The 11,780-nt window shown below is 40.2% G+C and overlaps 2 protein-coding genes across 2 annotated transcripts in view; both read right to left on the reverse strand.

Annotated features, from left to right (window-relative positions):
• Positions 1–8,184, reverse strand: part of LOC139544090 (high affinity copper uptake protein 1-like) — a 42,141-nt gene extending 33,957 nt beyond the window's left edge. The window contains exon 1 of the mRNA XM_071350845.1: positions 8,020–8,184. The gene's annotated coding sequence lies outside the window, so the exon portion shown is untranslated. The remainder of the gene's footprint in view (positions 1–8,019) is intronic.
• Positions 8,185–9,303: 1,119 nt separating this feature from the next.
• LOC139544095 (V-type proton ATPase subunit G 1-like) lies at positions 9,304–11,675 on the reverse strand. The gene is made up of 3 exons (XM_071350859.1): positions 11,199–11,675; positions 10,284–10,384; positions 9,304–10,084 (listed from the first exon to the last, which is right to left on the reverse strand). Exons 1-3 carry the CDS (start codon positions 11,278–11,280, stop codon positions 9,911–9,913), a joined length of 357 nt encoding a protein of 118 aa, XP_071206960.1. The 5' UTR covers positions 11,281–11,675; the 3' UTR covers positions 9,304–9,910.
• Positions 11,676–11,780: the final 105 nt, after the last annotated feature.

Below are 11,780 nucleotides of genomic sequence, written 5' to 3' on the forward strand. Positions count from 1 at the left end.
GGCGGAGCAGTTGCTGTACCAGGCAGTGATACAGCCCAACAGGATGCTCTCAATTGTGCATCTGTGAAAGTGTGTGAGGGTTTTAGGTGCCACGCCAAATTTCTTCAGCCTCCTGAGGTTGTTGCACCTTCACCACACTGTGTGGGTGGACCATTTCAGTGTGTCAGTGATGTGTACGCCGAGGAACCTAACTTTCCACCTTCTCCACTGCGGTCCCGTCGATGTGGATGTGCTCTCTCTGATGTTTCCTGAAGTCTAGACTTTATGACTCCCAAACTCTGAGACAGTTAAGTCAAAGATAAAGCATGAACCACTTGGCTTGTGGTAAGATGTGGAGACTAAAACTTGCAGCGAAGAATACATGTAATCAATGTTCCCTCTAAGCTCCCCCGGGACTGCCTCGCAGAAAAAATATCAGCCCGCGCAGAGAAGCACAAGATTGAACTTCACTCAACTTTCCCCCTTAGTTAAGACTTAACATTTCTCTTTACTGTGGGAATTGTGATCGAATTAAGGCAATAGAGCGTTGGGCCAGTAACCAAAAGGTTCCTAGATCGAATTCCTGAGCTGACAAGGTAAAAATCTGTTGTTCTGCCCCTGAACAAGGCAGTTAACCCACTGTTCCTAGGCCGTCATTGTAAATAAGAATGTGTTCTTAACTGTTAAATAAAAGTAACATTTAAAAAAATGAACTGGACTGTGTTTACAGAGTAGTCGTGAGTAGATGCGCTTATTTTAAGATCAAAGCGAGAGCTGCATGTAGCCACGTGTGCACATTTGTTCATATCCTTTGCTAGTTAGTGAGTTATTAGCCCAGTTATAGATCATTTCTAGACATCTTTGAAAAGAAAGGTCGGCTAAAGAGCTTCTTTTTTTTCTTGAAAGGGGCAGTGTTGTATTTTAAGACTGGCTTGAAAAAGCTACGTAGTCAATAGGCAGAGGGTAGTATAATTGGTCTGATTCTCTATAAGACCAAATGTTACAGGATACATTTCATCCATTGTTTTTATGGTCGGTCACTCGTAGGCCTACACTTTGATCAAATAGTCAAAGTAGCCTACTTGCCCACTGTCTGAAACTGCAACTTAAAAAACAGGTACAACTTCAGTGTTCACAGTAAACGTGAGCTGGAAGTTGCACAGCATCCCATTACATTTTAACATGTTATATCATTCAGCCTACATCAGCCAATGTGGGGTGTTCAATGTCAGCCTACATTCCATGAGACTTAAAAAAAATAAGCAGCGCTTGACATTAACCCATTTATCTACTTGTCTTTCAGACAAGGAGGTGAATGAAAATTTTTGATGCAAGAAACCACTTTACAAAATAAAATGCATTATTATTCCCATAACATTACAGAGAAATCAGACAAATGATGCTACCCTCTGCCTATTTGTATTTGTGTATGTTATCGTGTGTGTGTGTGTGTGTGTGTGTGTGTGTATGCATGTGTTGCTTCACAGTCCCCGCTGTTCCATAAGGTTCTGAACCAATTGCAATTTTCCTACGTCCTTTTGTGGCACCTGACCACACGAGATGTAGTTGAGGTTTAGTGAACGATTTGTCCCAAATACAATGCTTTCAGTAATAGAAATACTTAGGACTAACTTATTCATTCCCACCCACTCTGAAACTAACTGCAACTCTTTAAGTGTTAAAAGCCGCACAAAACAGCCCCCCCCAATCTTTTTATCATCAATTTCTCTCAGCCAATCAGTCATCTGTATAAGTGCTGTGCTTGATGAATGTCCTTCTCTATAAGCATGCTGAAAGCTTGTCGTCAATTTGTTTACTTTGAAATAGCATTGTATCTGGTCAAACAATTCTTTCCAAAAGGTTACTAAGGGTAGGTAACAGGCGGATTGGTCAGCCATGGAGCCTGTAAAGGGGGCTTTACTATTCTTAGGAAGGGGAATGACTTTTGCTTCCCTCCAGGCCTGGGGGCACACACATGCTAGTAGGCTTAAAGTAAAAATAGGGCAAATAGGAGTGGCAATATCATCCGCTATTATCCTCAGTAATTTTCCATACAAGTTGTCAGACTCCGGTGGCTTGTCATTGTTGATAGACAACAATCATTTCTTCACCTCTGACACTAACTTCACGGAATTTAAAATTACAAGGCTTGACTTTCATAATTTGTTCAGATATACTTGGATGTGTAGTGTCTGCATTTATTGCTGGCATGTCATGCCTAAATTTGCTAATCTTGACAATGAAAAAAAAATGAAATTAATTGGCAATATTAGTTGGTTTTGTTTAGAATGAGCCATCTGATTCAATGAATGATGGGGCTGAGTGTGCCTTTTTTCCAAGATTTTCATTTAAGGTGATCCAAAGTTATTTTTATTTTTTTTACTAGCATTCATCTTTGTTTCATAGTGTAGTTCTTTTTTTCAATTTAGTCACGATTTCAATTTGCAATAAGTTTGTTAATCGGTTGTGCAGCCAGACTTATTTTCAATTCCTTCTGCACCATCCCTCAACCATACAATTTTTTAAATTCCTCATCAATCCACTGGGATTTAACAGTTTTTACAGTCATTTTCTTAAAACCTCTTAGGGCTAGGGGGCAGTGTTCGGAAGTTCGGATGAATGACGTGCCCAAAGTAAACTGCCTGTTACTCAGGCCCAGAAGGATACGCATATAATTGGTAGCATTGGATGGAAAACACTTTGAAGTTTCTAAAAATGTTAAAATAATGTCTGAGTATAACAAAACTGATATGGCAGGCAAAAACCCAAAGAAAATTCATCCAGAATTGTTTGGGGGGAGGTCACAGGCCATTTCAATGCTAGTCTATGGGATATACAAATAAATAGCTCCCAGGTTGCATTTTCTATGGCTTCCACTAGATGTCAAAAGTCTTAAGGGTTTCAGGCTTGTTTTTTGAAAAATGAACGAGTAGTTGTAGTTTTTCCCAAGGTGTCTCTAATTAGAAAAGTAGTCTTGTTGCGCACGTGGATGAGGTACGCGCTCTTCGTTATTTATCTTCCCTATTGAACATACTATTCTCAGTCTTAAATTGTATCGCTTATTTAGATAATTAGAGTACCCGAGGATTAATTAGAAACATAATTTGACTTGTTTGGACGAACTTTACTGGCAACTTTTTGGATTCGTTTGTATGCATGTTGAACGAGTGGATTACTGAATCAAGCGCACAAACTAAAACAGACATTTTTGGTATATAAAGGACTTTATCGAACAAAACTACCATTCATTGTGTAGCTGGGACCCTTGGGATTGCAAACAGAGGACGATCTTCAAAGGTAAGTGACTTATTTTAGAGCTATTTTGGACTTTGTGACGCCTGTGCTGGTTTGAAAAAGTATTTTGATGTGGGGCGCTGTCCTCAGATAATCACATGATATGCTTTCGCCGTAAAGCCTTTTTGAAATCTGACAACGCGGTTCGATTAACAAGCAATTAAGCTTTTAAATGATGTAAGACACTTGTATGTTCATGAATGTTTAATATTAAAATTTTGTCATTTGAATTTGGCGCGCTCCAGCTTCACCGGATGTTGCCGATTTTGATCCCGATAGCGGGATCCGTGCGCTAAGAGGTTTTAATGGGTACCTGCTTATTAGCAACTGGAATAAGCAATTTCATAAATGTGTCAAGTGCAGTGCCTATTGGCTACGTAGCTTATTGACGTTTGCGCTCAGCAGACCTGAAATTTGCTCAGTGACAAAACATTGAGGGAATATTGCATGTACAGTGCATTCGGGAAGTATTCAGATCGCTTGAATTTTTCCATATTTTGTTACAGCCTTATTCTAAAATGGATTTTAAAAAATAAAGCTCATCAAGCTACACACAATACCCCATAGATGACAAACCATAGTCTAATTTTTGCAAATGTATTAAATAGAAAATACAGAAATAACACATTGACATAAGTATTCAGACGCTTTACTCAGTACTTTGTTGAAGCACCTTTGGCAGCGATTACAGCCCCAAGTCCTATCGGGTATGAAGCTACAAGCTTGGCACACCTGTATTTGGAGAGTTTCTTCCATTCTTCTCTGCTGATCGTCTCAAGCTCTGTCAGGTTGGATGGGGAGGGTCACTGCACAGCTATTTTCAGGTCTCTCCAGAGATGTTCGATCGGGTTAAAGTCCGGGCTCTGGCTGGGCCACTCAAGGACATTCAGAGACTTGTCCCGAAGCCACTCCAGCATCGTCTTCGCTGTGTGCTTAGTGTCATTGTCCTGTTGGAAGGTGAACCTTTGCACCAGTATGAGGTCCTGAGCGCTCTGGAACAGGTTTTCATCAAGGATCTCTGTACTTTGCTCTGTTAATCTTTCCCTTGATCCTGACTAGTCTAAGTCCCTACCGCTGAAAAACACCCCCACGCTTCACCGTAGGGATGGAGTCAGGTTTCCTCCAGATGTGATGCTTGGCATTCAGGCCGAAGAGTTTAATCTTGGTTTCATCAGACCAGAGAATCTGGTTTCTCATGGTCTGAGAGTCATTAGATGCCTTTTGGCAATCCAAGCGGGCTGCCATGTGCCTTTTACTGAGGAGTGGCTTCTGTCTGGGCGCTCTACCATAAAGGCCTGATTAGTGGAGTGCTGCAAAGATGGTTGTCCTTCTGGAAGGTTCTCCCATCTCCACAGAGGAACTCTGAAGCTCTGTTAGAGTGACCATCGGGTTCTTGGTCACCTCCCTGACCAAAGGCTCAGTTTGGCCAGGCGGCCTGCTCTAGGAAGAGTCTTGGTGGCTCCAAACTTCTTCCATTTAAGAATGATGGAGGCCACTGTGTTCTTGGGGTACTTCAATGCTGCGGACATTTTTTGGTACCCTTCCCCAGATCTGTGCCTCAACACAATCCTGTCTCGGAGCTCTATGGACAATTCCTTCAACCTCATTGCCTGGTTTTTGCTCTGACATGCACTGTCAACTGTGGGACCTTATATAGACAGGTGTGTGCCTTTCCAAATCATGTCCAATCAATTGAATTTACCACAGGTGGACTCCAAATCAAGTAGTTGAAACCACTCAATGATGATCAATGGAAACAGGATGCACCTGAGCTCAATTGAGTCTCATAGCAAAGGGTCTGAATAAATCAAATCAAAGTTTATTTGTCACGTGTGCCGAATACAACAGGTATAGGTAAACCTTACAGTGAAATGCTTACTTACAGGCTCAACCAATGGTGCAAAAAAGGTATTAGGTGAACAATAGGTAGGTAAAGAAATGAAACCGTAAAAAGACAGGCTATATACAGTAGCGAGGCTATAAAAGTAGCGAGGCTACATACAGACACCGGTTAGTCAGGTTGATTGAGGTAGTATGTAGATATGGTTAAAGTGACTGCATATATGACGAACAGAGTAGCAGTAGCGTAAAGAGGGGTTGGCGGGACACAATGCAGATAACCCGGTTAGCCAAAGTGTGGGAGCACTGGTTGTTCGGCCCAATTGAGGTCGTATGTACATGAATGTATAGTTAGTGACTATGCATATATGATGAACAGAGAGTAGCAGCAGTGTAAAAAGAGTGGTTGGTGGATTTATGTAAATAAGACATTTCTATAATTTATTTTTAATACATATGCAAACATGTCCAAAAATCAATTTTCACTTTGTCATTATGGGGTACTCTGTGTAGATTGCTGAGGATTCTTTTTATTATTCTCACCTCCAGCTTTAAAAACATGAATTAAAAGTAGGTAAAAAGGTGTCAAGGCCGACTTACACCTTTTATGAAAGGTCAGCTTATAAAACTGGCTCATAACAATCCCCACCAAAGATGACAGTGATTGAATCAATTATGAAATGTGCAGTAAATAGCGCAGAGTACAAAAGTAAGGAACCAAAATTAGCATTGAGACATTTACCAACAAAACATTCTATGAATGCACAAACTGAAACATTGTCATTAGACATGATAATTCAATTATTATGTGTGTACTACAGCTGGGAATTGCCAGGGAGCTCACGATACATGTTGCGAATCGCACAATTTTATATGTATTGCGAATCGATGTTCCAACTTAGTTTGCCTCAGAGGGACAAGAGAGAGCCATGTTTTGATCAGTCACTGAAATAAAAGTGCTGCTAACAAATGGGCTACCTATTTAAAAAGAAGATGTAACAAACTAGTTTTGGTGCAGGTACAGCAAACTAATGCAAAAATAATATTGCGATATCATCAAAACAATACGATATATTGTCAAAAATACTGCACTGTATGATATCATCATCAATGACCCCACATAACCAAGTAGACCTAAGCCTAATCCTTTCATGTTTAACAGTACACCACTTACCTAATTTTGCCCAACATGCTGCATAATTGCCAGACTTCAAACACATTCCTAATGAATGCACAAGAGCCACTACTTGAGGCAAATACAGTACAGTAAAGCGTAGCTAGCTAGTTGCTACAGAGGCTAGCTAAAATAATAAATTGGCAATGTAGGCCTACATTCTACCTTTTAAAGCCTGATGGTGTGGAACAATACAATTCAAACTTGATTTTCTCCATTACATTCTGATCACGCTCTCATCATTCCATCTCTGATTTACATGTGTTTAAGCCTTATTTAAATGTACCTGTCATTTGTGTTAACATTCCACTGCTTTGTGTACACTAAATAGCAGGAATCTCATATAGGACCATTCATGGAATAGAATGGTTGTGTGTGACCCAAATGGTTTCTGGAAATCTGCAAAGGAGTTTCAGAAACAGATCTGTGTTTTTGTTTGTTTGCAGGATATAAACGTTCAGATTTCAATCAATAACCAAGATCAAAACAATCACTAAGAATCCACTTCAAATTCTAAGGGGGTCAGTTAAGCCTGGCGGAGGGAATTTAAGTCATAGTCAAATATACTTGTCCCATGCCGCCTTTATTAACTAGCCTAAGTATAAGTCTGTCCGTAAAGTAAACCTGTTGTTGAGAATGAGAAGCCGTGCCAGGCAAACAAGTTTCAGTCACTTCGGAGTGATGCCAATGAGAAAGAGGGCCAACTACAACAGAGCTAGAGGACAGCTTGGCCCATTGGATACTGTCATTCTGTCCTCCTGATACACAGAGACAATAGGGCACTGTTTCCCTCAGACCCACTCAAACATTCCTCCAATCCACATATCTGAGAGTAAATGAAAATAATTTAAAAGCAGACTTCCCACAATAAAATCAGTGGGTACCAACTATGAGAGATAATATTGATTACATACATATATTCTGGTTGTCCAGCCTTGACCTTTTTTGCTGTACTTTTGGTCTGCTATAAATAATTACCAATAGGTCATGGCACCTTTGGTCTGTAGGCACATTAAAATGTCCACTTTTCTGTTACAGAGAGGGGATAACTAGTGGGTCGTGTTCAGAGATGGAATTGGTCTTGAAAAGCAATGAAAGAGGAATCCTACTGTAGTGCACGGAGCCTATAGGGGCCACAGTTGGTTACATGTTTCATCATCATCATTAATCAAAAAATTAAAGTAAGTACAACGTACTGTTGCATATTTGTAGTCTGAAGTTCTAGTTGTGAAATAGGGAATACACATTGAAATATTGAGTATATTTTAAGTTTGTGCTTGTGCTGAAGATGACAATTTAACAAGCATGACAATTTGATTTAACGGTCTTGATAGCCTAGCTACTTGTTTCGGAATATGTAGAGCATAATGAAAAAGGGCCACGTGAAACCTAGAAGTGGAGAGATCAATGAGTCGTTGGCAACAAAGTACTGTAGCGTTTTGTGTACTGCAACTAGCGAATACAAAATCCAAGTGTTTCTCAACCATAACTGACTTCATGAAAATCATACATTCGATAAAATGGGATGTCAATCACCAGGATAGATATTTCGAACATTTGGTTTAAATTGTGAGATGGCTGAAGTTGCATGACACACCAAAATATTTAGCTAACTATCAAGTTAACTCCAGTACTTGCTAGACTACTAGCTTGCCTCGTAGCTAGCTTGCTACAGAGGTCAAACACAAGCGAGAGAATGATAGAGAGGATAGTCTGGGCATGCACGCGCTTACCTCACAACATATAGTGAACTCGGTTCCAGCGTGATTTTCTTTGGCCTAAATAACTCACAACCGAATGATTAACTATGAGCTTTCAAATGAACGTCCAGATTCCCTTTTACTCTACTGGCAAAACGCCGACAGCACACGTCACACTTAAGTATAACAACCACAGCCAGATGACTTTTGACAAAGCAGGAAAATGTATGACGTAGCACGCATGTTTTCGTATGGTAGCCTATCAGACGACCGTTCAGGGCAGGCATAAACCCCGCCTATTTCTACAATTTATCTTCTTTAAAATATGATTTTAAACCTGACCTTAAATTAAGACCAAAGTGATATTTTGTTTTCACGATTTTGTGGCTGTGGTAACTAGTAGAAACCCCCGCCACATGGCAGCCCGAACGATAACGCGATGTCGACATGTTATAAACCTACATAACATCGTATAACATGTGCATTTGACATTTCATGTTACCATCAAAAAACAACCAAATGTACGTTTTCATTTACAGATATTCTCAATGTGTGTATTTTCGAGGTGAACTCTACCTGTAGCCACATTACATGTTAATGATCTAAAGCATACTGTAAATTACAAATCAATGTTGGGGCTCCCAGTCTAAGTACTAGAGGAGTCACTACAGACCCTGGTTCGATTCCAGGCTGTATCACAACCAGCCGTGATTGGGAGTCCCATAGGGCAGCGCACAATTGGCCCAGCGTCTTCTGGGTTAGGTTTTGGCTGGGTAGGCTGTCATTGTTAATAAGAATTAGTTCTTAACAGACTTGCCTAGTTAAATAAAAAATGATCAAACTGAGAATAATTTGAAGTACTAAAGCTATTGTTTGAGGAAACAAGCATTCTTTACCTAAATCAATTCTGAGATTCCATGTACATATTGGGATGTTGTAGTGTCCTCTGGAGGATAAAAGTGGTACTTTATTGAGCACAAAAGGCATGTAAACTCAGCAGGGGCAACTATATCAAAATTGTAAATGTCAACAATGTATGATGTCTTATTCAGAAGTCACAGACATGGCTGCAGTTGTTCTGCTTTCTTTGGTCTGTTCCAGTGTTCCTGTATTGGGCTGCTGGACAAGTCTGGTCTGGTAAAACCAGCCTTATTGCTGCATTCCCCATTCTATTTCAGTGAACAGAGCAATCAGGCTGGTTCCAACAGTCTAGCTGGACAACATACCACAGGGCACTTGGGGTGAAGAATCTCACAACCTCTAGCATACTCTACATTAGCTGTAGAATTTAGGAAATAAATTAGTCATTCAAGAATAAACCACAAGAACACTTAGTTTAATAAAGTCACAATATTTGTGAACAGAAGAATGTCTACCATACAGGATAATATATTCATAGAGATGAAGAATCAAATTGGGACAGCAGGAAAACTTTCAAACAAAACAGCAATCTTTTTTCCCCAGGCCTAACAGTCCATTAAGTGAAATAAGCACTGTATTTTGGTCTCCACAAATAAAACAAGAACAATATGTCCATATTAATAAACATTGCATAGCAAGACACACACACACACTAACCATTATATAAAAACCTTGATACTACAAGCGATGAAGATGGGAAACAGAGACACTGCATAAGACCAAAAGAACCTCTGCCTGCTTTGACTAACCAACAGAGTGAACATGCTTTATATTTGACTGGACAAATGTATACCTATTTGAATCATATACACATCTGTTGATTATATTTATAGAGAAAATAAACTTATTGGTATAAAATGAAAGTTGTGAGCAGGCAGGCAAAGAGGTTTGTGCCATGCATGGGTGTAGTAGATGTGTCAATGAAGCATGTGACAACTGATGGCAGTGCAATGAGAGTGTCTCAGTGTTTCCTTAGTTTAATAAGGGGTTGTGATGAGGGGGTTTAACCAGCAAAACGGTAATTGACATGGATCTCTGGCTTGATGTCACACACCATCTTAAGCAGGTTGCCCAGCACCCCTTCCCGGTTCTGCTGGTAGCTGGTCTGGATGCTACCCATCTTGCCCACAGTCTCTTTGTCCACCTCTACAGCAGAGTTACCATGGGATCCAAGAGCCTAATGGAGAAATGGAACACCGATTTAGGCCACCTTACAAGACAAACCACTTCAAACATACAGTAAGTATTAAATAAGTTATTATATGGCCAGTGTTAAGGTCTTAACAATTTAGCTACCAACTACAGTGCCTTATGATTAGGAAAACATGACTCATGTTTCCCATTTGCAAATTAAAATTGTCCCCCCAATGTCTCACCGCAGCCTCCTTGGTCTTAAAATCCTTCTCCCTCTGCATACGGTACTGCTCAATCTCGGCCTGGGCTTCCTCCTTGGCCTGCTTCAGTCGACGGTTCTTACCTGATCAAACAGAAGAAAAATCTGCACTTAAGCCTAGTAAGTGAAATAAACATTGATTAAATTCCCCGTTCAAGTTTTCCTAACTACGCAGTTTGTTGTGTGCTTCCTGACAAAATAGGAAGTGAAATCCTATTGTTTCATAGGGAAATGAGACTTAGTGAAAGAATTGTGAGGAAAGAAGCCTACTGTTAAGGCATAGATTTTAAGTCTAGGCCTAGTCTGGGGCTAAAAACCATGTTCAGTGGAGAATATCCATTTAAAAGTGTTTAGTCCAGAGGTAGGCCTAATCGGGGTCTGGGAAACCAACCGTTGGAGTAGACTGAAGGGTAAAGGATACATTTAGATATCAATTTTCCCTTTAAGACAGAGGCAACTTTTTTTTTTTAAACGAGCTCCGACAGGGAAACAAAATCGTTCTGAATGGTCACTTAACTCGGAATTCCAAGTAAGGAACTCGGGCCTCTTTCTAAAGCTCCGACCTAAAGATTAATGACGAGTTCACGGTTGTCTTAAACGCCATTAAATCTATACAGGAAGTTTGTCCGAACCTAATAGCGCAGCGGGTCGGATCTGCTGGCTAGGTAGCTAACGTTAGTCATCTTGGATTGAAGGCCTTGCCATCTTCACACTTTGCAGTTAGGAATAAATATATCTGTTGGCTGTCAAATCTGGGGTTTATTATAGTAGCTGTTTATAATTAAAATGTTACTTATGCCTAACTAGTTACCTTCCAGAAAAAAATGTTAGCAAATCAAGCTAACGTTAGCTAGCTTAGTTTATATACGCCGTTGAATGACAGCAGATTTTAACTTACGTTTGCGGGCTTCTGCTACTTTTTCTGCAGCTCTTTTTTCAGCTTGCAAAAGCTGCTGGATACCCTGGGACTGGCTTGCCATTGTTTAGTTCGGAGAGAGATAGACGGACAAGAATATGTGATTCCTCCAGCTGCTGGCCTATGTTTGCAGCGAAGGTTGGTGAATTTACTGCAGTCAGCTGACAGCGCGTCACAAATAGAAGGGGTAACACGTTCAGTCGCATGTAGTGCGAGAGGGTGAAACTGGGCCGACATTCCGCACAGTTTCTCATCGATGAAACAACTGATGTCAATACATTTTTATTTCCCCAAAACTAGAATGTCACGAACAGCGCCATAAGTTTTATAGACTTGAAGCTTTGCCAAAGTTGCAAAAAAAATTGCGATATTAAGACGGCATGGAAGGTTGAATTGAGTTTGTGCACACGCGCACTTCAGAGGAAGCGTCCCCTAACGGAAATATACTATTTTACTCATACTTGAGTAAAAGTAAAGATACCTTAATATAAAATGACTCGAGTGAAAGTAACCCAGTAAAATACTACTTGAGTAAAAGTCTAACAGTATCAGATTTTAAATGTA

This window comes from Salvelinus alpinus, chromosome 18 (assembly GCF_045679555.1).
Source record: "Salvelinus alpinus chromosome 18, SLU_Salpinus.1, whole genome shotgun sequence".
Taxonomy (NCBI): domain Eukaryota; kingdom Metazoa; phylum Chordata; class Actinopteri; order Salmoniformes; family Salmonidae; genus Salvelinus; species Salvelinus alpinus.

Excerpts from the sequence above, each read along its gene's own strand:
- LOC139544095 (XM_071350859.1), bottom strand. The coding sequence starts at position 11,280 with ATGGCAAGCCAGTCCCAGGGTATCCAGCAGCTTTTGCAAGCTGAAAAA. Across the intron at positions 10,385-11,198 it reads AGTAGCAGAAGCCCGCAAAC|GTAAGAACCGTCGACTGAAG; the intron begins GTAAGTTAAAAT and ends CTGTTTGATCAG. Across the intron at positions 10,085-10,283 it reads TTAAGACCAAGGAGGCTGCG|GCTCTTGGATCCCATGGTAA; the intron begins GTGAGACATTGG and ends TTTCTCCATTAG.